Source organism: Lepidochelys kempii, chromosome 12 (assembly GCF_965140265.1).
Source record: "Lepidochelys kempii isolate rLepKem1 chromosome 12, rLepKem1.hap2, whole genome shotgun sequence".
Classification (NCBI taxonomy): domain Eukaryota; kingdom Metazoa; phylum Chordata; order Testudines; family Cheloniidae; genus Lepidochelys; species Lepidochelys kempii.
The window spans coordinates 2,823,494-2,849,660 of record NC_133267.1 but is presented as its reverse complement, the minus strand read 5'-3'; the positions used below and the strand labels follow the sequence as shown (position 1 = coordinate 2,849,660).

Here is a 26,167-nt window from a genome sequence, read left to right as displayed (position 1 = left end):
GATAGACATGCCTGCATCTTATTAATAATTCCACCATCACCTAGCATTTCTGTATCACTTTTCATCAGGAGATCTCAAAGGGCTTCTTTTAAAAGGAGATCAGTATCATTATGCCAACTTTACAGATGGGGAAACTGAGGAACAGACAAGGGAAATGACTTGCCCAAGATTACCCAGCAGCTAATGGCAGAGCTAAGACAATAACCCACATCTCAAATCGAGATTAGTGCAGTGCTTTATCCACTAGGCCACACTACCTACTTATTTATCATAGTGGTGCTCTTTCATGGGTACTTAGAAATCAGTGAAAACTGTCTCCTTGCTACTACTTCTGTTAAAAGATTAAATGGCCCCAGGGTTTTAACTTAGGAAAGATTGTTGCTGCATTAGAAATTTGTCTAACACTATATTACCCCAGCACATGGAATTTAGTACTTGTTACTGTCACCTGAATGACACATTTCTTCTTAACTGTGCTGCTTTTTCCAGGTACTGTCTACTGGAAGATAAACCCAGGCACACAGACACATGAACAAGTTTAGAAATATTGTATTATCAGAGCTGCAGCAGCTAAGTTTGAGCATTTTCATGGCTCTCATGCCACATGAACTGCCAGTCCAGATGGGATTCTCAGGTTACAACAAAAGACACCGTTACATTCAGCATCAGAAAATAGTTTTTTTAAAAACAAATTTCAAGTATTCAAGCTGAAAATTTCAGGGGGATTTACTCTCTCAATACATGGAAAGATAAATCAACATAACATTAGCTGCGATGCAGTTCTTCACATTCACCTGCACCAATCCTCCCTGAATGAATAATTTTGCACTTAATCTGCAGTTTAACCTTCTAAGAAGAAGAAAAGCTAAGGGTAGCCAGCGTGAATTCACTGCACCTGTTAGCTGGGTACTTGGCATTCCTGACTATTTATATTCTCAGAAAGCTGTATAAGCAAATGATAGAAAAATGTACTTCGTATTATCATTTTGCACATGCTGATATAACATGGGCATTGTAAACCCAACTGGAAGATGAATGCCTTAGTAAGCTTAGGAGCATTGCAATTTACATATCTGGTCTCTCTCCCTCCATGTGTAAGGTGGGCAGAGGAGGATGCAGAGAGTTCAGATCAACAGGAGGATAAAGAAAAAAAATTCATATCGTTCAGGGCATTTGAGAGGAAAGGGGCACTAAGAAAAAGTCATTGTCAAAGTGAGTGCAGGGCAAAGGACTGAACAATGGACAACGTTGTAAATAAGAATCTAAGGGCCAAATTCTGCTTTCCCTACTCAAGTGTGTGAACCCACTGAAGCCAATGGAGGTCATCATGGTTCAGATTCTGCCACCTTTATTCCAGTGGGTAGTATTGGGACTATTGACTGACTAACCTAAATTGACACTGACCTAAATGGGACCCTTTGCAAAGTAAAAGACTGTTCAGTGTAAATAAGGGTATCAGAAGCAAGCCTCATGTGATTGAGGTGAGCAGGCGTTGATCTCATAAAAATGTGGTTAAGGTTGTTCTTGTTGAGGAGCTAAGCAGCTTTTTGGTTTTGAAGGTCAAGCCTAAGAACGGGCACTGGATTGGAAATGATACCAATCTCACCTAGGTAACTCCATTGACTTGTCTACAAGCAGCTAGCATGCATTAGCTACTACAGTAGAAGCTCAGAGATATGGACACCTCGGGAATGGAGGTTGTCCATAACTCTGAAATGGTCTGTAACTCTGAAAAAGACGATACAGACTTCAGCCCCAGGGGGTCAGAGATCCAGGGCCGGGGGGGAAGGGGCTTCTGCCCTAGAGGCCGCCAGGATTCCCAGCATGAGGGCTTCTACCTCCTGGGAGCACCAGGGCTCAAGGCTTTAGACCTGGAGGAAGCAATGGGGTTTGGGGCATCAGCCCCATGGCTCCATTCCTGGCTTAAGCCCTGTGGGAGGTGCCAGAAATCAGGGCTTCAGTGTCGTGGCTCTGCTCTGGGTTTCAGCCAGGGGTGTGTGTGCCATGGCTCTGGGTTTTAGTTGTGAAGGGAGGGGGGGGGGAGAGCTGGGGCTGAAACAGTGCTCCCTGTGACGGGTTGGACCCCCCTTCTGGGATGCCACCTGATACACTGGGATTTTACTGAGCCTCCCCTGCTCTACCAGCCTGGGTTCCCTCTCCCTGCTTTGCTGAATTCGGCTCTTTGGCCTCTTGCAGCACACAGACACAGGTCGGGCCACACCCTGCTGCAGACACAGACTGAAGTCAGCTCTGTGTGAGAGGACTCCCCCAGCACTCAGTCCACACCCCTTTTTGGGAGATAAACCCAAAATAATATGGTCTTGCGCTGTACAGAAAAATCTGCACAGCACAAGCTCATAAAAATCCGCCCTCTTCCTCAATGTGAAGAGAGATGTGCACACTTCTCCCCCCCATTAGAAATCATACAAACTGGGTTATATTATAAACAAGAAATAAGTTTATTAACTACAAATGGTGAATTTTAAGTGAATATAAGAGATAACAGAACAAAGCAGATTCCTGAGCAAATAAAACAAAGTATGCAAGCTAAGCTCAATATACTTAAGAAACCGGTTACAAGATGTAATTTCTTACCCTAAATGTTATTTTAGGCAGGTTGCAAAGTTTCTGTGGTTCAGAGTTCCAGTTATATTTCTTTTCAGACTGGACCTCTGTCTCAGTCTGGACTGCCCCCCACCTTTCTTTTATGGAACTTTAGCAGTCTTTCTTCTTGGGCAGACCAGCCATGGAGAGGAGGGGTCCTGTTTGCCTTCCTCCCCACCCTTAAATAGGATTTACATAAGGCGAGAATCCTTTGTTTCCCAAACTTGACTCCCCTTCCCTTCCAGTGGAAAGTTACAAGAAGTCCCAGGTAGTGTTTAATATCAGGTGACAAGACCACCTGACCTAATACTGTCACAGTTATGTTCCTGGACACCTCCCAGGAGGGAGAGAGATTAGTATCTTCATGGTCTTGTTGTTCCTTCCTGATGGCCCATCCCCTGGTGGGTGTCTTCCCAATACACACCCAGCTATAGTTGTTACATAGTCCATATTCCTAACTTTAGATACAGAAATGATGCATGCATACAAATTGGATAATCACATTCAGTAAATCATAACCTTTCTAATCATAGAATATCAGGGTTGGAAGGGACCTAAGGAGGTCATCTAGTCCAACCCCCTGCTCAAAGCAGGACCAATCCCCAACTAAATCATCCAAATGTTTTTTCTTTTTTTTAATGATATCTTACAAGACCCATCTTGCATAAAGTATATCTCAGCTATGTCAAATCCATATTATAAGCATATTTCCATAAAGAATATGGAGTGCAACATCACACTCCCCTCAAAGCTAAAGCCCCAAGCCCCAGCACCCCCTGATGGACTGAAGCCGGGAACGGAGCCACAGGGTTGAAACCCTGAGTCCAGGGTTAGAAGCCCCAAGCTCCCACTCTGCCCAGAGCCCTGCCCCCCTCCTTCTCCCTCCGTCCGCAGCTGCAGTCCCAACCCCCTCTTGATTGAAGCCCTGAGCCTCCTATTTGCCTTTTTTGCATGTGTGCTGCTGCCTGATTGAGGACTTCCAGCTTCACAGCGTGTCCAGTTGACCAGGAAGTCTGTAACTCTGGAGTTCATATCATATTCATATCTCTGAAGTTCTACTGTATGCACTAACCCCCCGCATGGACAGTCATATTCCTGGGTGTGCTTCAGCACACAAAGTGTATTGAGATAAAACACACAAAGGCGTTCCTAGTGTGGAGTAGGAGTGTCCATTCAGGGGGCTAGTGCAGAGTAGCCAGTACACTTTAAATTCACACTCTAGCTTACTTATCCTAACTTCCTTGTAGAGACAACTTCCCCATTACTCCTGATCTAAATCCTCACTCAGCAAAGCACTTAAGCACATGACTGCCTTTGATCACGTGAGTAATCCCATCGCCATTCAGCAAAGCACTTAAGCAGTTGCTTAACTTAAGTCGTGTTTAAATGTTCTGTTGAATCGGGGCCTTCCATTGATATGAGAGCAGAAGCAGGCCAACTGTATTCAAACCCATTCACAACATAGGCGTGGACTCCGTGGGTGCTCCGGGGCTGGAGCACCCACGGGGAAAAATTGGTGGGTGCTCTGCACCCACTGGCAGCTCCCCGCCTCCAGCGCCCGGAGAAGTGGGGGCCTATGATTCACACTGGGTCAGATTCTCCTCTCACCCCCATGTAAATCAGGAGTAAATGAATTGCCTGCACTGCCCTTTGATGGTGCTCAACGGGTGTCAGTGAGGGGAGTGTCAGGCCCACTGCGTTCAGATGTTGATTTTGAAGGCCACAGCAACAGAACTCAGAGTTAAGGGACCCATGTCAACTACAGGGCCCATCCTCAGCTGGTGCGAACCATCACAGTTCCATTTACGTCAATGGAGCCGTGACAACTAACATGAGCTGAGGGTCTGCCACCATAACACTATCCCTTGGGAGTATGCCTTATATAGCCTTGCTTAGTGGAGAGCGCACTGGACTGGGACTCCAGAGACCTGGACTCTATTCCTGGCTCTGTCACTGAGCTGCCGGGTGATCCTGGGCAAGTTACTTCACCTCTCTGTTCCTCAATTACCCCATCTGAAAATGGGGATAATGATGCTGACTTCCTTTGTAAAGAGATCTGCTGATGACCAGCGCTACTGAAGAGCTAGGTATTATTGCAACCCTGAGAGATGGGAAGTGCTACTCAGCAAACATTTATTTTAAAAAAATATGGTTGGCCATTATAATTATTTGCATATCGCCGAGCGCCAACTATGTGCCCGGCCCTGCACTGTGTGGAGCAGCACCCCTACCGGGGCTGTCCCACAGAGGGGTTGATGGGTTGCCATGAAGTGATGTCAGAGAAACCTAAATGGTAACAGCACTGAAAGAAAATAGGCAATGAGGGAGTTTTTCTAACCGACATGTCAGTTGAAGTAATGGCATTATTTATTGTCACAGATTAATAGATCAAAAAGCCAGAAGGGGTCATTGTTACCATCTTGTTACCATTTCCCAAAATAATTCCTAGAGCATACCACAGAGCTTGCTACAGAGAGAAAATCTAACTTGTACAAAAATAACGGAGGTCTTTTAGGATAAATAAAATGAATACAGTTACAGTTTTATTTATATACACTTTTCGAAGGGATATTAAATCTTGTGCTTCAAGACTTAAACCAATCTTTATTATAGACCAGGATGGGACCAATGGGGGGCGGGATTACCCCACATTTTAAACCTCCCCCCTGAAGCATCTGCTGCCAGCCACTGTCAGAGACAGGATACTGGGTTAGATGGACCTTGGGCTGGATCCAGTTTGGCAATTCCTGTATTCCTATCTTAAGTTTCCATTCGTGGATGGTTTATAAAGGCTAATACATGATAGAGATGTGATAGACACAGCCCAATAAACACACTACTGATGTCAGCAGTACACTATTTGTTATAGATGGTTCATGAGCAGTATTTGTTTACTCACTGTTACAAGCACATTGCTTAAATGTGTTATAGGCAGGGCTGGGTGGGAAATAGTTTTCCTGTCCCACAAGAATTTTAGAAATTTTGAAAAAAAATTTCTATGTTCCTAAATGGGACGAAGTCAAAGTCTCACTGTGGGCCTCAAACACTCAGGATCAGCTTCTTCTGAGCAGATGACATACGTAACCCACTGCCAGTGTTTAATTTGTAATGAAAGAGGTCTCGGGGCACAAGCATTTAGGTGCTGGGGTGCAAGCAATTTTTTTACATTCATATCTGATGCAGCAAGCCTAGAGGTACCAAGGCTCAACCCTGTCACAAATAAAGCACTGCTCACTGGTAACTGTGTGTTGCAGAGCCCATTTTGTGCCGATCTACAGAGGATATGAGTTGTTACATCCCTGGGTACAGAGAACTGGCTGTTTAGCTCAAGCAGTAGTAGTTTGTCCGTGTAGCTCTGCAAGGTTCAATCCCCAATGTGTCAGCCATCACAGCAGCCCCTGTGAGCCTCCCAGTCATGGCTCTAGGCCCGCTTGTGCTCAGTGCTGTACAAACACAGAACAAAAAGACTCTTCATCCTAACATCCATCCAGGTGATAGTCCTTGCTATGGAATGAGTTATAGAACATTGATTTTTATTTATTTATTGCCTGTTTTAAAAAATGAACCAAGTATGCTAGGGGTAAGGCAAAATTATCTTCTTAAGTGTTTGTCCTGTTTACTAGCCCATTGTTTCCCAGACTTTTAAAAGGTAAGACTCCCCCCGCCCCGTCAAGAAAATGAAACCAATCATGGCTCCACTGCAATCCCACCATTTTAGCAAACACAGCTAAGATCTTGTCTACGCATAGAAGTTGCACTGGTTTAACCAAAATCAACTTAAAATCCAACTTAATTAAACTGCTGCATATTCCAGTCTGGTCATTGTTTAAAACTGATTTATATTGGTTAAGGCAGATTTAAATCAAATTAAGTCTCCATACACAGATTTTACATTGATTTAACACCACATCTTTACTTAAACTAGTACAATTTTGTGTTTAGACTGCGCCACATGGCTAATTCTTCAGAAAGAGAGAGACGCACATACTTTAGGAAATGGTGAAGTAGATCTTTGTAATACAAGCCTCTCCTTTCTTACATGCTTTGATAAGCAGTGAAACGTGTTGACATTCAAAGTATCATCACTGCCATCTGAGTTGCAGCCACTGAAATGAATGCAACAGTTTACACCTCAGAGGAGAAGGTTACTTACTGTAAATGGAGGTTCTTCGAGATGTCTGGTCCCTATCTGGATTCCAAAGGTGGGTGTGCATGTGTGCCATGTACCAGAGCTGGAACTGTTCATAGTAGTGTCCATTGACCCATACCTGTGTTATGTGTTGCCATTGAGGAGACAATGGCATAGTGAGTGGAAAAGGTGTGGACAGAGGACCAAGTAGCTGCCTGACATATCTCTTGCCACAGAACAACCACAAGGAAAGTTGACATGGTGGCATAAGCCTGTGTGGAGTGGGCTGTGACTCCCAGCAGAAGGGAAGCATGAGAGAGTGCATAGCAGGTCCAACGCAATGGGAAATCCAGTTGGAGAGGTGTTGGGAAGAAAGGGCATAACTGCAGCAATGCTCTGCAATGGCAATGAAGAGCCAGGGGGATGCTCGGAAGTCACGGGTGCTGTGGAGATAAAAGGCTAATGCTCTGCAAACATCGAGGGTGTGCAAGTTTGCTCCACTGGGGAGGCATGCATCTTAGGGTAGAAGACTGGAAGGTGTATACTCTGGTTGAGGTGGAAGGAGGAAGCCACCTTGGGGAGGAACCTGGGGTGAAGGCGTAAGGAGACTGTGTCTTTATGGAAGATGGTAAATGATGGATCTGCTATCATGGCTGCCAGTTTGCTGACATGCCATGCAGAGGTAATGGCCACCAAGAATATCACCTTCATGGAAAGATGGGAAAGGGAGCAGATGTTGAGGAGTTCGAAGGGTGGCTTGGTGAGTGCAGAGAGGACCAGATTCAGATCCCAAGAAGGGGTAGGCCTCTATATTGAGTGGGAAAGGCGTTGAGAAGGCCATGGAAGAAGTGGAAGGTCGTTGGATGGGTGAAGACAGAGAAGCCATCCACAGGAGGAAGAAAGGCTCTGAGTGCTGCCAGGTGGATGCAGATGGAAGAGTGGGCAAGAGATTGGCGAAGATGAAGGAGGTAGTCCAGAAGGACAGGAATGGAGAGGGAGCCAGAGAGATGTGATGGCAGTGCACCCATGCAGTGAATCGGTGCCACTTTGCTTGATAACAAGTTTGAGTGGATTGGCATCTGCTACAAGTGAGGATGTCTCAGATGGGAGTGGAGCAAGCCTGGTGTACACATGAACCCAACCAAATACCATGCTGTGAGGTGGAGAGGGCTCAGGTTGGGGTGTCGCAGCTGGACGTGCACCTGTGTTAGGAGATCTGGGAGGGTTGGAAGAGGAATCAGGGGGTGAGCGCAGAGGCAGAGATCATCAGTGCACCAATACTGGTCAGGCCAGGAGGAAACTACAAGGATAACCGTCACTCGGTCCTTCCGTACTTTGCGCAGGACCTGGGGAAGGAGGGTGTCATAAATATAAAGGGAAGGGTAACCACCTTTCTGTATACAGTGCTATAAAATCCCTCCTGGCCAGAGGCAAAGTCCTTTTACCTGTAAAGGGTTAAGAAGCTCAGATAACCTGGTTGGCACCTGACCCAAAATGACCAATGAGGGAAAAAGATACTTTCAAATCGGGGGGGGGGGGAGAGGCTTTTGTCTGTCTGTGTGTTACCTTTGCTGGGAACAGATCAAGGATGCAAGCCCTCCAACTTCTGTAAAGTTAGTAAGTAATCTAGCTAGAAAATGTGTTAGGTTTTCTTTGTTTTGGCTTGTGAAATTCACTGTGCTGGAGGAAATGTGTATTCCTGTTTTTGTGTCTTTTTGTAACTTAAAGGTTTTGCCTAGAGGGATTCTCTATGTTTTGAATCTGACTGCCTGTAAGATTATCTTCCATTCTGATCTCACAGAGTTGTTCTCTTATCTTTTTTTGTTCTTCTAATAAAGTTCTGTTTTTTAAAAATCTGATTGGGGTTTTTGGGTCTTAAAAATCCAAGGCTGGTCTGTGCTTATCTTGTTTATTCTCAAGCCTCCCCAGGAAAGGAGGTGTAAGGGGTTTGGGGGGGGATTATTTTGGGGAAATAGGAACTCCAAGTGGCCCTTTCCCTGATTGTTTGTTAAATCACTTGGTGGTGGCAGTGTTTAACTAAACCAAGGGCAAAGACTTTGTGCCTTGGGGAAGTTTTAACCTAACCTTGTAGAAATAAGCTTAGGGGGTTTTTCACGCAGGTCCCACATCTGTACCCTAGAGTTCAGAGTGGGGAAGGAACCCTGACAAGGGGAATGGATGGGAAGGTGTAGTGGAGATCTGAGGTCCAGGGGAGGAGAAGAGCATTACCCTATGAACCTGGGCCAAGAGTTCCCTGGAGCAGAAGAGGGAAAAGCTTGTAGTTCTCCAATGTTGCGAAGAGATCCCAGCATGATGTGCCCCCCAGATAACAGATGGACCGGAGAGTGGAGTCATGGAGTTCCCATTCGTGGTTGGTGTGGAAGGACTGGCTGATCCTGTCCGCCAATAAGTTGTTGGTGCCCAGGAGGTGCACAGCGTGAAGGGTGACTCTGTGCTGGAGGCACCAGTTCCAAAGAAGGATGACCTCCACACAGAGGGAAGGAGACCTGACTCTGCCCTGTTTGTTGATATATACAAACACCATCATGTTGTCAGACATAAGTTGAATATGATGGGAACCAGAAGAAGGGCAGGAAGGCCTGACAAGCCAGGTGCACCGCCCATAGTTCCAGAATGATGATGTGCATCTGCATGATGCTTGCTGACCAAAGTCCTTGGCCTGGGCGACTGTCGAGGTCGGTGCCCCAGCCCATGAGTGAGGCATCTGTGGTGAAAGTAGTGCTGAACATGGGGGACATGAACGTAATGCCTGCTAGAACCACAGACGGGTTGCACCATCAGGCGAGGGAAGCCAAAACAGTGGGAGGGATGACAACCAGATTGTTCAGGGGGTCCGACTGCAGGACATAGACAGAGCTGCAGAGCTGAAGACAACGCATATGGAGGCAGGCAAATGGCATGACCATGGTACAGGCCACCATATGGCCCAGGAGGGAGAGGCACTGATGGACACACGTTCATGGGCAGTGGCAGAGCATCATGATAAGAGCAGCAAAGTGGTCTGTGAGAAGAAAGGTGAGACAGAGTCCAGACGTGCCCCTATGAAGGTGAGCGTGCGGGTTGAGGCAAGGATAGACTTTTCCTCATTGATGCAGATCCCCAAGCTGCCGATGAGGGCTCAGAAGGTCTGGATAGTAGCAAGGAGAAGGGGGAAAGATGGTGCCACAAGGAGCCAGTCGTCCAGGTAGGGAAAGAGGGAATGGCAGAGGTGGCACATATAGGCCACCACGACCATGAAGACCTTAGTGAAGATGTGGGGGGTGGGGGGGGCAATTGCAATTCCAAAGGGCAAGACAGGGAATTGGTAATGGGAACTCCCCACCTGAAAGGGAAGGAATTTGCGATGAGCAGGGTGGATGTCTATGTGGAAGTATGCATCTTTCATATCGAGAGCTGCAAACCAAGCTCCACGGAGGAGGGAAGGGATAATCAAGCAAAACTTGCAAATAAACTTGTTCATGGAGTAGAGATTCAGAATGGGATGAAGACCACTGTCATAAACATACTGCTAAGGGTAGCATAAAATCCGTCCTGTACCTGTAAGGGGTTAAGAAGCTCAAATAACCTGGTTGGCACCTGACCAAAAGGACCAATGGGGAAAGACGATACTTTCAAATCTGGGGGTGGGGAAGGGAGGTTTTGTTTGTTCTCTTTGTTTTTGTTACCTCTCAGGACAAAGAGAGAGATGAAGCAGGTAACCCAGCTCCTACTGAAATGATACAACTAAAATTACAGGAATTGTAAGTAATAGCAAGGAAATACATTAGATTATCTTTTGTTTTAGCTTGTGCATTTTCCCTATGCTAAGACGGACGTTTATTCCTGTTTTTGTAACTTTGAAGCTGAGCCTAGAGGGGAATCCTCTGTGTTTTAAATCTTTTTATTACTCTGTAAAGTTACCTTCCATCCTGATTTTACAGAGGTGCTTCTTTTACTTTTTTCTTTATAATTAAGTTCTTCTTTTAAGAACCTGATTGGTTTTTAGTGTCCTAAAAACCCAAGAGTCTGGTCTGTGCTCAATTTGTTAACCTATTGGTTGGTATATTATTCTCAAGCCTCCCCAGGAAAGGGGGAGAAGGCGCTTGGGGGGATATTTTGGGGAAATAGGGACTCCAAGTGGTCTTTTTCCTGAATCTTTGTCTAAATCACTTGGTGGTGGCAGCAATACCGTCCAAGAACAAGGAAAGGATTTGTGCCTTGGGGAAGTTTTTAACCTAAGCTGGTAGTAATAAGCTTAGGGGGTCTTTCATGCGGGTCCCCACATTTGTACCCCAGAGTTCAGAGTGGGGAGGGAACCCTGACAACCACCCCCTGTCTTCAGGATGAGGAAATAGGGGGAATAAAAACCACGGCCATGGTAGCGCTATGGCACTGATTCTATAATGCCTTTTTGGAGGAGGGCGGTCACTTTCTCATGGAGGAGATGGCTCTGGGAAGGGTCTAAAGGGCAGCCACTGGGCGCATGACAAGGAGGGAAGAAGAGGAATTTGATAAGGTAGCCCTGATGATGGTGTCCAGCACCCAACAATCAGAAGTGATCCTGCCCAGTTGTGGGCAAAGAGGGCAAGACGACCCCCGAAGGCGATCCATGGTGTGGCCGGAGAAATGGAAGAGGTTTCATTGGTCTCGAGAAAAGAGTCAAAGAGATTGCTTAGACAGATGGTGGTGGAAGGTGGAAGCAGCAGAGGAAAAATGTCAAGGTCGCTGTGAGTGTGGATAGCAGCAAGGCAAATCAGGTGGCTGTTGAGGGTACTGCTAGTAAGCGGCTTGAGGGCAAGGGTGGAAGAAGTAGCATTGCTGTTGGCAGGTCAGGGCCGGAGTATAAATGCCCAGCAACCATAGGGCGGTGTAGGAGTCCTTAAGGGAGAGGAGGGACTCGTCCATCTTGTCACTAAATAGCTTATGATTGTCAAAGGGAAGGTCCTCAAGAGTTGTCTGGACCTCCTTAGGGAAACCGCTAGACTGGAGCCAAGAATCTCAATGGAGCACCACTCCGGATGCCAGGGAGCATGACGCGGTGGTGGCAGGGTATCAACAGCAGCCTAGAGAGCTACCTTGGCCACCAGCTTGCCCTCATCCAACAGATGCTGAAAGTCCTGCTGCTTTTCTGGAGGGAAGAAGTTCGGAAAAACCACCAGCTTGGAATAGGACAGGAACTCATACTTTGCAAGAACAGCCTGGTACCTGGCAATGCAGAACAGGTAGACCCGTGGACGAAGATACCTTGTGGCCGAGCAAGTTCAGCTTTTTGGCAGTGTGGTCAGGAGGGGTGGATTTAAAGTGTTTCTGACTTAGCGCATTCGGTGGCCATGTGGGCTACCAGGGAGTTGGGTGGCAGGTGGGTAAAGAGAAAGTCCGTATCCTTAGACAGCACAAAGTAGCAGCGTTCCACCCACCTCAGCACAGGAGGCTGATGCGTGCTAAACAGCCTGAGCTGGCTGCAAGATGGCATCATGGATGGGCAAGGCAATACAGGAAGGTCCTGGAGAATGTCCAGGAATTGGTCCTGGAAGTCCTGAATGTCCTCCATTGAGAGATTAAGCTCAGCAGCCAAGCAAGCTCTGGTATTGGGCATGGTCATCAGGTGGCGAGAGGGAGAGTGAAATGAGGGCATCGTCCAGGAATGAAGAGGCACCCGCGGGGACCACAGGGGCCAATGTTGCAGCTGGTGCCCACAGGGCTGATGGAGCAGAAGCACCCAGAGACTCATCATGGAAAGTTGCAGTATGGGTGGAAAATAGGTGGTGATGCGGGTGGTGCATCCCACAATCATGGTAGGGGTCCAAAGCAGGTGACTAGGGACAGGAATACGGATCACCAGGCATCAGAGGTGCCTGCAGGTAGAAGAACCACGGGTCAGTATGTCGGTGGGTAGGACAAGTGGAGAGAGTCTGAGCTGTAGGACCAGGCAGGAGAGAAGGCTGTGTCTAGATTGGAGACCACTCAGATTCAGAAGAATGGTCCAGCAAGGGAGGGGCCATCAGTGCAAGATGAGGTCCGAGAGGGAATTCAACAAGTAGAAGGGGCTCATCCATCACTGGAGCCAGCAGAGAAGGATGGAGCACGAGGGGCTCATCCACTGGAGAATGTAGTCTTGGAATAGGCAGAGGTCCAGAGTGTGTGGGAGAGCCAGCAAAAGGCAGCACGAGCTCAGCCGATGGTGTCAGGGGTGATAATTGCCCTGGAATGTGCGGGACTGGGCGTTACAGGCCAGAAGGTGCTGGCAGCATCGATGGTGCCAAGGGCAAAGGAGGAGGCCCAGGTGCTGGAGCAGAAGATGGGGATGGTGGTGTACGACAGCATTTGGAGTGATGCGCCATATGAGCCTTCTTCAGAGCAGGAGTATCCACAGCTGCGCACAACTTCTCACCCAACCTAACAGCTTGGGAAGGTAACACTGCATTTAGAGACAGTCCCCATCAGGGAGCTGCCCTTATGTCTGTGCTTCTTGTGCATGAGGTGGGACTTGGATGAGTGTGACAGTGCTGCCAGTGAGGGGCTCAGTGAAGTGCTCACCTTGGGTGACGGGTCCCATTTGAGTGGGTCCATCGGAGCTGGGTTTGGTTGCACATGTGGGTGCATCACCTCCCCCATCAGACATTTGCAGAAGCAAAGTTCATGAGCTGCTCAAGTCTGGGATGGAAACAAGCGGCAGATGGAGCAGCAAGAGACAACATGGGCTTCACCAAGAGAGTAAAGGCAACGAGTGTGCTCGTTACTCACTGAAAAGGAGTGAGAGCACAAGGCCCAGTTCTTGAAGCAGACTTGTCGGGGCATAGTCCCCAGGTCGGGGAGAAAAAAGAACCCTGAAGGGGAAAAGCCCAAGGAAAACAAACAAACTAATAAAAAGTAACAGACAACTCTCTAACTAGAAACTATATACAGCAAAGATGAAGAGCAGTTCTCTTAGCGAGTTAAGATCACCGAGGAACAGGGGTTCTGTCAAGGTTCCTCCCCCACTCTGAACTCTAGGGTACAGATGTGGGGACCTGCATGAAAACCTCCTAAGCTTCCTTTTACCAGCTTAGGTTAAAACTTCCCCAAGGTACAAATTAATTTTACCCTTTGCCCTTGGAATTTCCACTGCCACCACCCAACTTTAACTGGGTTTACTGGGAAACGTAGTTTGGACATGTCTTTCCCCCCCAAAATCCTCCCAACCCTTGCACCCCACTTCCTGGGGCAGGTTTGGCAAAAATCCCCAACAATTTGCATAGGTGACCACAGACCCAAACCCTTGGATCTTAGAACAATGAAAAAGCATTCAGTTTTCTTACAAGAAGACTTTTAATAGAAGTAAAGGAATCACCTCTAAAATCAGGATGGTAGATACCTTACAGGGTAATTAGATTCAAAACATAGAGAATCCCTCTAGGCAAAACCTTAAGTTACAAAAAAGACACACAGACAGGAATAGTCATTGTATTCAGCACAGTTCTTTTCTCAGCCATTTAAAGAAATCATAATCGAACACATACCTAGCTAGATTACTTACTAAAAGTTCTAAGACTCCATTCCTGTTCTGTCCCTGGCAAAAGCAGCATACAGGCAGACCCAGACCCTTTGTTTCTCTCCCTCCTCCCAGCTTTTGAAAGTATCTTGTCTCCTCATTGGTCATTTTGGTCAGGTGCCAGCGAGGTTACCTTTAGCTTCTTAACCCTTTACAGGTGAGAGGATTTTTCCTCTGGCCAGGAGGGATTTTAAAGGGGTTTACCCTTCCCTTTATATTTATGACACGCCCCCCAAATCTCAGCTAGGGTGAAACGCTGGCTGGGATTTCCTCCTGGAGCTCTAGGAAAAACAGAGTTAATAAGACACATGCATCTCTAAATATACTACCAAGTACATAAAGACTAACGATATTTTCCACATCTCAAGGACGATTTTAACCAGTTGATTCTGGGAAACTTTCATGGGAGAGTGCATCAGCCACTTTGTTAGAAGCTCCTGAAATGTGTTGGATGTCGAAATCAAAATCTTGGAGAGCTAAACTCCACCGAATAAGTTTTTTGTTATTTCCCGTGGCAGTATGAAACCACTGTAGTGCAGCATGGTAGGTTTGCAGATGGAAACGCCGTCCCCAAACATATGGGCGTAGCTTTTCCAGGGCATAGACAATGGCATAACATTCTTTTTCACTGACTGACCAGTTGCTTTCCCTCTCAGACAGTTTTTTGCTGAGAAACACTATAGGGTGGAATTCTTGATCAGGTCCTTTCTGCATTAAAACTGCTCCCACACCATGCTCGGACGCATCTGTGGTTTGTCAAAGTCTGGGGCCCTTAGCACAGGGTCAGACATGAGTGTTGCTTTAAGCTGGTTAAAGGCCTTCTGACACTCTTCGATCCACTGAACGGCATTTGGCTGTTTCCTTTTGGTTAGGTCTGTCAGTGGGGCGGCGATTTGGCTGTATTGCGGTACAAATCGTGTGTAATAACCGGCCAAGCCTAAGAAGGATTGAACCTGTTTCTTTGACTTTGGGACAAGCCACTTTTGGATAGCATCCACTTTGGCCTGTAGGGGGCTGATATTCCTTGACCCACCTGGTGTCCAAGGTAAGTCACTCTGTTTAGGCCTATTTGACACTTCTTAGCCTTAACAGTTAGTCCTGCCTCCCTCATGCGCTCAAGGACTTTTTGTAGATGTTCCACGTGTTCTGCCCAGGAATCCGAAAATATGGCCACATCGTCAAGGTAGGCGACTGCATATTCTCCTAATCCCGCTAGGAGATCATCTACAAGTCTTTGGAAGGTGGTGGGTGAATTTCGCAGCCCGAAAGGGAGTACATTAAATTCATACAGCCCGAGATGTGTGGTGAAGACTGACCTTTCCTTGGCGGATTCATCTAGCGGTACTTGCCAGTACCCCTTGGTTAAGTCCAAGGTAGAGATGAACTGGGCCCATCCCAGTTTCTCTAATAGTTCATCTGTGCATGGCATTGGATAGTTGTCTGGGCGAGTTACAGCATTTAGTTCACGGTAGTCCACGCAAAAACGTATCTCCCCATCTGGTTTGGGAACTAGAACCACTGGAGGTGCTCATGCACTTCCAGAGGGGCGGATTACACCCATCTGTAACATATCCTGGATCTCCCAGTCTGTAGCAGTTTTAGCTTGAGGAGACACCTGGTAAGGTTGGACTTTAATTGGGTGAGCATTACCTGTGTCAATGGAGTGGTATGCCCGTTCAGTCAGTCCTGGGGTGGTTGAGAACATTGGCGCATAGCTAGTGCACAGCTCCTGGATCTGCTGTCGCTGCATACACCCAAGGGTCATGGAGAGGTTCACCTCTTCCACACCACCAGCACTTTTCCCTTCGCAGTAGACACCTTCAGGCCACTCAGCGTCGTCTCCTCCCTGGGCTGTAAACTGACAAACCTTTAATTCTCTGGAATAAAAGGGCTTTAGAGAATTAATATGGTACACCTTAGGCTTTCGGTTGGAGGTGGGGAATGCTATGAGATAATTAACAGCTCCCAGGCGCTCCTGGACCGTGAATGGTCCTTCCCACGATGCTTCCATTTTATGGGCCTGGAGCGCCTTTAAGACCATGACCTGGTCTCCTACTTTGAAGGAACGCTCTCTGGCATGTTTATCATACCAGGCTTTTTGCTCTTTATGAGCATCCTGTAAGTTTTCTTTAGCAAGGGCTAAAGAGGTTCGGAGGGTGTTTTGTAAGTTGGTTACAAAGTCCAGAATGCTAGTTCCTGGAGAAGGTGTAAATCCCTCCTATTGCTGCTTCACCAACTGTAATGGCCCCTTAACCTCACGGCCATATACAAGTTCAAATGGGGAAAACCCTAAACTGGGATGTGGTACAGCTCTGTAGACAAAGAGCAACTGCTGCAACACTAGGTCCCAATCATTGGAGTGCTCATTTACGAATTTACGTATCATGGCCCCCAAAGTTCCATTAAACTTCTCCACCATGCCATTTGTTTGATGGGGGTAAGGAATGGCAACCAAGTGATTTACCCCATGAGCTTTCCAGAGGTTTTCCATAGTTCCTGCCAGGAAATTAGTCCCTGCATCTGTGAGGATGTTGGAGGGCCAACCTACCCTGGCAAAAATGTCTGCTAGTGCCTGGCACACACTTTTAGCCCTGGTGTTGCTTAGAACTACTGCTTCCGGCCATCGGGTGGCAAAATCCATGAAAGTCAGTATGTACTGCTTTCCTCTGGGTGTCTTTTTTGGAAAAGGACCCAGAATATCCACAGCTACTCGCTGAAATGGAACTTCAATGATGGGGAGTGGCTGGAGAGGGGCTTTGACCTGGTCTTGGGGTTTTCCCACTCTTAGGCATACTTCACAAGACCGGACATAGGTAGAAACATCCTTGCCCATTCCCTCCCAGTGGAATGACCCCCCCAAACGGATTTTGGTCCTGTTCACTCCAGCATGGCCACTAGGGTGATCGTGGGCTAAGCTCAAAAGCTTGGCCTGGTATTTAGTTGGAACTACCAACTGTCTCTGAGGATGCCAGTCTTCCTGGTGTCCACCAGAAAGAGTTTCCTTGTATAAAAGTCCTCTTTCTACAACAAACCTGGATCGATTAGAAGAGCTGAGAGGCGGTGGTTTGCTCCGTGCCGCCGCCCAAGCTCTCTGGAGGCTTCCATCTGCTTCCTGTTCGGTCTGAAACTGTTCCCTTGATGCTGGAAACATCAGTTCCTCATTGGATTGTGGACCTATGCTTGGTCCCTCTGGAAGCGATGTAGGGGATGGGGCTGTTTCCGTTGACTGTGAACCGCTCTCCGCTGGGACACTCTGTTGGGGTTCAGGCTCCGGCTGAGCCTTTTGTGTAGGGTTATGGGCTGCTGCCGGTTCAGGTTCGGTGGGGCCCTCTGGTGTTGAGGTTGCAAGTACTGGATTCAGTGCTGGCAATGGGTCTGATGCTGGTTGTTCCGCTGGTTCCGGTTCTGGGACTGGTTCCGTCTGGGTCTCTGGGACTGGATCCACTACTGCTGTTGCAGACATTGGCCTGGGGTCCGGGTCCATCACCTCTGAGCGGGTCCTGATAGAAGTTTCTGGAACAGAGCTAGGCCTTACGGCTTGTTTAGCCTGGCTGCGGGTGACCATTCCCATCCTCTTGGCCCGCTTCACATGATTGGCCAAGTCTTCCCCCAACAGCATGGGGATGGGATAATCATCATAGACTGCAAAAGTCCACGTTCCTGACTAGCCCTGGTACTGGACAGGCAACTTGGCTGTAGGCAAATCGAAAGAGTTGAACTTGAAGGGTTGAATCGTCACTTGGATCTCTGGATTGATTAAACTGGGGTCCACTAAGGAAGCATGGATTGCTGACACTTGTGCTCCGGTGTCCCTCCATGCAGTGACCTTCTTCCTGCCCACACTCACAGTTTCCCTCCGCTCCAAGGGTATCTGGGAGGTATCTGGGCCTGCGGACCTCTGGTGTGATTCCGATGCAATGAACTGTAATCTGTTGGGGTTCTTGGGGCAGTTGGCCTTTAAATGCCCAGCTCGTTACATTTAAAACATCATCCAGCTGATGAGTCATTGGGGCGAGGCGGGTTGCTGGAGAACAGGGTGGGTGGGACAATAAGGTGTCTGAAGGGTTCTTTAGGAGGTAGATGGGTTAGGGTTAGGAGGTTAGGCGGCCCCCGGTAATAGGGTGTGGTCTGGGGTTGTCCCTTCTGGTCTCCATTCCAACTGCGACCAGTTTTCTTCTTCTCTGCCACCTCCACCCATCTGGCTCCAATCTCTCCTGCCTCAATTACAGGTTTGGGCTTCCCATCTAGGATGTATCTTTCTATTTCCTCAGGAACACCCTCTAAGAATTGTTCCATTTGCATTAGGAAGGGCAAATTTACTGGAGATTCAACACTTGCTCCTGATATCCAGGCATCCCAATGTTTCACAATGTGGTAGGCATGTCGGGTAAATGACACGTCTGGTTTCCACCTTAGGGCTCTGAACCGCCGATGAGAATGCTCGGGTGTTATCCCCATTCTGACTCTCACCTTGGATTTAAACAGTTCATACTTGTTCATGTGTTCTTTAGGCATTTCAGCCGCCACCTCAGCTAAGGGTCCACTGAGCTGCGGCCTCAGCTCTACCAGGTATTGGTCGGTAGAGATGCTGTACCCAAGGCAGGCCCTTTCGGAGTTTTCTAAGAAGGCCTCCGTATCATCGCCTGCCTTGTAGGTGGGGAACTTTCTGGGATGGGAAGTGGTACCTGGAGAAGGATTGCTAGGGTTTGTTGGTATATTCTGCTCAGCCTTTATCTTCTCCATCTCCTCCACATGCTTCCTCTCTTTTTCCTTCTCCTCCAGTTCTTTGGCCCTTGCCTCCATTTCCCTCCTGTGGGCAACCTCCTGTACCTCCTTCTCCAGCCACATGAGTTTTATCTGTCTTTCATGTTCCTTTTGTTTTTCCTCAGCCTGAAATCTGGCTAATTCCAGCTTTTGTTGAGCCGTGGAATCTGTCATCCTAAGTTTCAGAGAAGCTGAACAAATACAATTTAAATAGCCACCCCCCTTTGAATGTATTGGAACAGGCTACTATTAAACAGTGTGTGGTGGGACCAAATCATGCTGCATTTCTTCTTGAGGACGGTAGAGTCTGCAGCAGGAGAGTGAATTTGTGTGGGGGGGTGGAGGGTGAGAAAACCTGGATTTGTGCTGGAAATGGCCCACCTGATGATCACTTTAGATAAGCTATTACCAGCAGGACAGTGGGGTGGGAGGAGGTATTGGTTCATATTCTCTGTGTATATATAAAGTCTGCTGCAGTTTCCACGATATGCATCTGATGAAGTGAGCTGTAGCTCACGAAAGCTTATGCTCTAATAAATTGGTTAGTCTCTAAGGTGCCACAAGTACTCCTTTTCTTTTTGCGAATACAGACTAACACGGCTGTTACTCTGAAACCTAACCTCTCTGTTTTTAACTAACTTTACTCCCGAGGTTTAGAAATAAACAAACAAAACTTGGCTGTAAAATTTTGCTGTGCTGGAATAGGATACCTATTCTCTGATAGTGATTGTCAGCCTACAGAAAAAGACAATTCCCTTTGTCTCTGCTCTGGCCCCAAATCAAAGCAAAAAACCTCTAACTACTTGGAAACCTGCTTACCAGCAGCCCAAAGGGAAAAAAATTCCTTTCAAACCTGTGCTCTTGTAAAAAAAAAAAAAAAATCTATAAAAAACCCCTGCCACTTTTGTCTCCAGGCAAATGGGTAGAACACCCCCCCCCCATTTACTTTTAGGGGGAAAAAAAACTCTGGTTTGTGAAGACTGTGAATTTCCCTGCAGGAGTTAATTACTCTGCCTCCAGGCAAAGAAAACCTGCAATTCACAAAGATAATCCCCTTTTGTCTCTGCTCTGGCCCCAAAGCAGAGAAAAAACTAGCTGCTTTCAGTTGGACCTCCTTTCCGGCAGCTCCAAAGGAAAAAAAAAATATTTCCTTTTTAAAATCTGTATTTCTGGCTCAAAAAAATCTCAAATTGATCTCAAAATGATTTCAGGTTAATCCCACCACTCTGCCACCATGTCAAGGTTCCTCCCCCACTCTGAACTCTAGGGTACAGATGTGGGGACCTCCATGAAAACCTCCTAAGCTTCCTTTTACCAGCTTAGGTTAAAACTTCCCCAAGGTACAAATTAATTTTACCCTTTGCCCTTGGAATTTCCACTGTCACCACCAGACTTTAACTGGGTTTACTGGGAAACATAGTTTGGACATGTCTTTCCCCCAAAAATCCTCCCAACCCTTGCACCTCACTTCCTGGGGAAGGTTTGGTAAAAATCCTCACCAATTTGCATAGGTGACCACAGACCCAAACCCTTGGATCTGAGAACAATGAAAAAGCATTCAGTTTTCTTACAAGAAGACTTTTAATAGAAGTAAAGGAATCACCTCTGTAAAATCAGAATGGTAGATACCTCACAGGGTAATTAGATTCAAAACATAGAGAATCCCTCTAGGCAAAACCTTAAGTTACAAAAAAGACACACAGACAGGAATAGTCATTGTATTCAGCACAGTTCTTTTCTCAGCCATTTAAAGAAATCATAATCTAACACATCCAGCTAGATTACTTACTAAAAGTTCTAAGACTCCATTCCTGTTCTGTCCCTGGCAAAAGCAGCATACAGACAGACACAGACCCTTTGTTTCTCTCCCTCTTCCCAGCTTTTCAATGTATCTTGTCTCCTCATTGGTCATTTTGGTCAGATGCCAGCGAGGTTATCTTTAGCTTCTTAACCCTTTACAGGTGAGAGGATTTTTCCTCTGGCCAGGAGGGATTTTAAAGGGGTTTACCCTTCCCTTTATATTTATGACAGGTTCTGACTCTGGCCATGCAGCAGGAAGAGGAAACTGGAGCGGCATCGACCCGCACAGCCTCTTAAAGCCTTGGACATCTCACACAGTGGAGCACAACACACGTGGAGGTCAACAGACACTACCATGAACAGTTCCAGCTCCGGCACATAACACACATGCGCACCTGCGTTTGAAATCCACATAGGGACCATCACTCAAAGAATTATTGTTTCAGGATCTCTGCAATCTAAGGCTTCATTTCTGCACCAGTTTGATGATTTGCACATTTTCATTTCATAATGGCATGTCTGATAACTACCCAATGGGCCAGGTGGCTCTCATATGTCCGTTTAACTATATAATTGAGTACAAATACTGCATGAATTATTTCCTGATCATAGCTGCAAAGAACATCACCAGGTCCACTGCAATGTAATTAAAAGTCAGGCAAGAATGTAGAGGAACACAGCTCCATGGCGGAACCATGGGGCCACGGAGGCACAACTGTGGTGTACTAGATAATAGTGCAGAGACTCTGGAAATCTCACAAATACCCCATGCCACTTTTGCTGTATGGGGGACATCCCCCTCCCACAAAAGAACAATTCACAGAGAACCCTGCAATCAGGGACTATGTTTTTCTTGTCCTTGATAAGGGGATAATTTGATCCCAACTCAATTTTACAGAAAGGCATTCCGTGAAGTGAACATAAGCGCTTCCCTTAGGAACCCTGCCCCTGAAGATATACTAGGAATGCCTTCAATATGCTACAAAACATCTCTAACAGGCTGGACTCAATTTTAAAAGGACTTAATTCTGCTAATACAATAACTCATTGTCCTGTCATAGTTCATATTAATCAAAAAGCATTACTGGCAGCAGTAATGAATTTTGCAAACTCTCCCGTCTAAGCTGGTATTGCCTGAAAAATGTGGCATTGTTATGGTGCAAAGAGTAGGAGGCGGAAGATTGAATAAACTGTGCTGTAAAATAGTTTTATATGCCTCTTGCTTTCCCTTTAATTTTCTTTTATCATAATCTATTAATAATCTGGAAGGACACACATAAAACGTGAAGATTCCTGTCCATTGTTTATTTGCCCATCAACTCGGCAAAGGTTTCCAATTAGACAGATTCTGTCAGACAGAAATACAAGAGCACCCGAGAACACATTACAGAACAAGAACACCCACATTAAACAAACAGAGCCATAAAACAAAACAGTGTAAATTAGAAGCAGTTAGCGTAACGAACTGGAATTGTTGCCAAGTGGAAAGATTTGCATTACATATTTATAAAGTACATTCCAATTACATATCAGCTATTTATTTATTTACTGACTGCCCAGTTGTGTGGCAGACCCACAAGGCTAAGAGATAATATGAAAATGCTCCATTCTCAGGATGAAGCCTCGTGCCACATGGCATTCCAGCCACTGACAGCATCCAAATTATTTTTCTTTAGAACACACAGGCCCTGATCCTGCTCTGTGCAATACCTCTGTAAATGACTCATCTGAAGTCAGAGTTATCCAGTGTATGTAAGATCAGACTCAGGCTAAGAGAATTACAGGTAACCAATAATAACAGGGAAGAGCTCAAACAGAGAAAGGTTAGTGCTTTTTAAAGTACCACACTTAACCAAGAGTCACAGATGATATGCTCAATCTATGGAAACTGAACTTTTATTAGCATAAAGTGGGATAATTCAGAGCTTGTCCCTGTAATCCCTCTTCAGGCATACTGTGTATGTGTGTGCGTGCGTGTGCTGAAACACGTGAGATGCCTGAAGAGGGATTACAGGGACAAGCACTGAATATATACAGGTTTCAGAGTAGCAGCCGCGTGAGTCTGTATTCGCAAAAAGAAAAGGAGGACTTGCGGCACCTTAGAGACTAACACATTTATTTGAGCATCATGAGCTACAGCTCACTGCATCTGATGAAGTGAGCTGTAGCTCACCAAAGCTGATGCTCAGATAAATGTGTTAGTCTCTAAGGTGCCGCAAGTCCTCCTTTTCTTTTTGAATATATAATGTATGTACACACACACACACGTACCTACATTTTGTCCTAGTGGCATAACTTACATACTAATTTACTGGAGTATTTCAGCATCAAGAAGGCTCCCCCCCTATTTAAAAAAAGATTCTAGTAGCACGATCCTGCTCCCATAACATCAACAATGGGAGCAGAAGTGGGCCATACATTAGCACGTACAAAGTACAGAGCCTAGTATGCGTGCATCAGTGTTACTCTGTTGCACGCAACTGCAAACACAATGCAGACGGCTTTCAAAATATGGCTCTAAGGAACCATTTTTCATATTTGTAACATTAGGACCTGGGGAATTGGGCTAAATCCTGTAGGAATTTAAGGTTCTGGCTTTGATTTATAAAGACCTAAATAACATGGGTCCTTTCTACTTGAGAGACCACCTTCGGAGCCTAAATCACTTGGGTGCTCTTGAAAATTTCCTCCCATACCAACATAGTTTTATTGCAAACATTAATGACTTTCAATAACTTCTCAGTCCTGTCAGAGGAAAATCAATTACTTCACATGCTCATGTTGCTGGGGAACAGGATACAGATCATGGGGATTTTCATCTATTACACTATTCCATTTCCAAACATTACACAAAAGGGAATACAATCAAACCAAAACCTACCAACAAATGAAAGAAAAGAAATCAACTGTGTCCAAAGAGAGGACCAAACTCCTCAGCTCTCTTGTGCACCAACACTGGCTAGTACAAAGCTATTCCTAACCTTTCCACTTCAAGACAGGTTATATGAAGGACCATACTAACACTAGGATGCTGTAAAAAATTTGCTCTGCACCTCTTTAAGCATCAACTTGCCATGCGTATGACCCTTCCCAGCTGCTACATCTTCTTCTGCCCCAACAAGTCTCATGATCACCATAGTGAATGTTGACATCTTAGCACTCCCTACTAGCACAGCAATGTTATTTGCACACCTTCAGCAAAGGAATGGTAGAGCAGCCTAGATACTGCGGTGAGATGCCAGTAGGTAGGCAGAGGCGCTGTTAGGAATCATTGTGGCACAGGGCTAAAGGAGGCAGGCAAACCAATATTAAAAGACGTTTCTTTACATTTGGCACTATAACCTCCTACGATGCGAGAAACACTGAGTTCGAGACAACATGCGTATGACAGAGATAACATGGCAGTGGGACAATGCATATGCCTGTTTATTTCTGCACAGAATCTTTCAGATAGGAAGTACCACTAAGCCCTTTGCAGCACACTGAGCACATTCTTAATGAAGAAAATCTAGAGCTCAGTTTGTCTGTGCCAAGCTGGCTCTCTGCCACACATGTAGCACTTCCTCTCCCTGATTGACAACTGGAATGTAGGCAGGCGAATGGCTGCAGGCGCAGCATATCTGTAAGGCCTAAAAACAGAGTTTTTAAAAGTCATCTCCTTTTCCCCAGGCCAAAATGAGGAGGGGGAGAGATGAAGAATAGGTTTCCCTAATCTATTGCAAATTGCAGTGGGGGAGGTTTAGGTTGGATATTAGGAAAAACTTTTTCACTAGGAGGGTGGTGAAACACTGGAATGCGTTGCCTAGGGAGGTGGGGGAATCTCCTTCCTTAGTAGTTTTTAAGGTCAGGCTTGACAAAGCCCTGGCTGGGATGGTTTAATTGGGGATTGGTCCTGCTTTCGAGCAGGGGGTTGGACTAGATGACCTCCTGAGGTCCCTTCCAACCCTGATATTCTATGATTCTATGATTCTGTTGCATTCCTATAGGTATAACTGAACATCTGTGTATGTGTCTTCCCACTCATACATACAGATCCCATATAAAAAGGGAGAAACAGCAGCAATGTAATCCCAAGTGTGGCCTATCAAATACCCATACCCTCCCAGAATTCCACACTGTCCCTTGCCAGTTAGTCTAAAACAGTGGTTCTCGAACTGTGGTAAGTGGACTGCAATGAAATCATACACAGATTGGTTAAAAAAGACTTTAGGCCTAAAGAACTATCGAACTTGAGTGTTTCCATTTTTCAGTGTCCAACCTGAGACACCTTAAAGTGGCCAGATTTTCAGAAAGTGCTGAACATCCCCCCACTGGAAATCAGGCCTCTTTCAAGGGGCCCATGTTGGGCCCCCAAAATCACTGATCACTTTTGAAAGTTTAGGCGTTGGTCTTTATAATTGGTTCAGTAACTCAAAATATGTACAGTCATGCAGAAAGCCCTATGTTTGATTGTATGGTGCATAATCTATCAGCCCACAGGTGCTTAAGCAGTTCTCTGATAGGAGTTACAGTCCAGCAGGGCTCAGACTTTTGTACTGGTCACCCCTTTCATGCAACAAGCCGCTGAGTATGACCCCCCTTATAAATTAAAAACACTTTAAAAATATTTAACACCATTATAAATGCTGGAGGTGAAGTGGAGTTGGGGGAGGCTGACAGCTCATGACCCCCCCACGGAATAACTTCACACCCCCTGCAGCGTCACAACCTGCAATTTGAGAACCCCTGAGTTACACCTTAAATCCCTTGGGTATTGAAGGATGAAAAGAGCCCCGAAAATAGGTTGACAGATTACAGAACAACAGGCAAAAGGAACGTCCAGTCTGTTAAAGGATACCCTTCACAAAGGAATAGTGGGTGTTCTCCTGCTATCGCAGTAGGCTGGGTCCAGAGTAACTCCACTGAAATCAGAAAGGTTACTCTGGATTTACACCTGTTTTATTGGCCAGAATCTAGCCCTTTGTGTGCATATTCAATGTTTAAAAGGCACCGATCCCTTTAAGGGTGTTGGTGTTACCTTGTTCTCCTCAGGAATGAAGAGGATGTGGAAGGTAGATGCCATGCCCGGTGCTACTTTGTGACCCACATCATTGGGACTGATAACTCTGAAGTAAGGAGAACTCTCCAGGATGACTTTCACCAACCGGGGAATCTGTAGGAGACATGTAAAATATAAGATTATGCAATCCACATGGAAGGGCAAAGAGAAAGAAATCATCCTAGTCATCAAATGGGGATATTGATCCTTAGTGCTCCCTAAAGGTTAAGTGCAATTAGTTTATTATAGGGGAAATGGAGAGACATTAAACTTTTTGATGTGTTGAGTTTGAGTTGGCAGT

General features: G+C 46.2%; 1 protein-coding gene across 1 annotated transcript in view; it reads right to left on the bottom strand.

The window, feature by feature from the left end:
- Positions 1 to 26,167, bottom strand: part of HYDIN (HYDIN axonemal central pair apparatus protein) — a 427,037-nt gene that overhangs the window by 354,927 nt on the left and 45,943 nt on the right. The window contains exon 5 of the mRNA XM_073307159.1: positions 25,846 to 25,980. Within this exon, the coding sequence (XP_073163260.1) occupies positions 25,846 to 25,980 (135 nt within the window). The remainder of the gene's footprint in view (positions 1 to 25,845; positions 25,981 to 26,167) is intronic.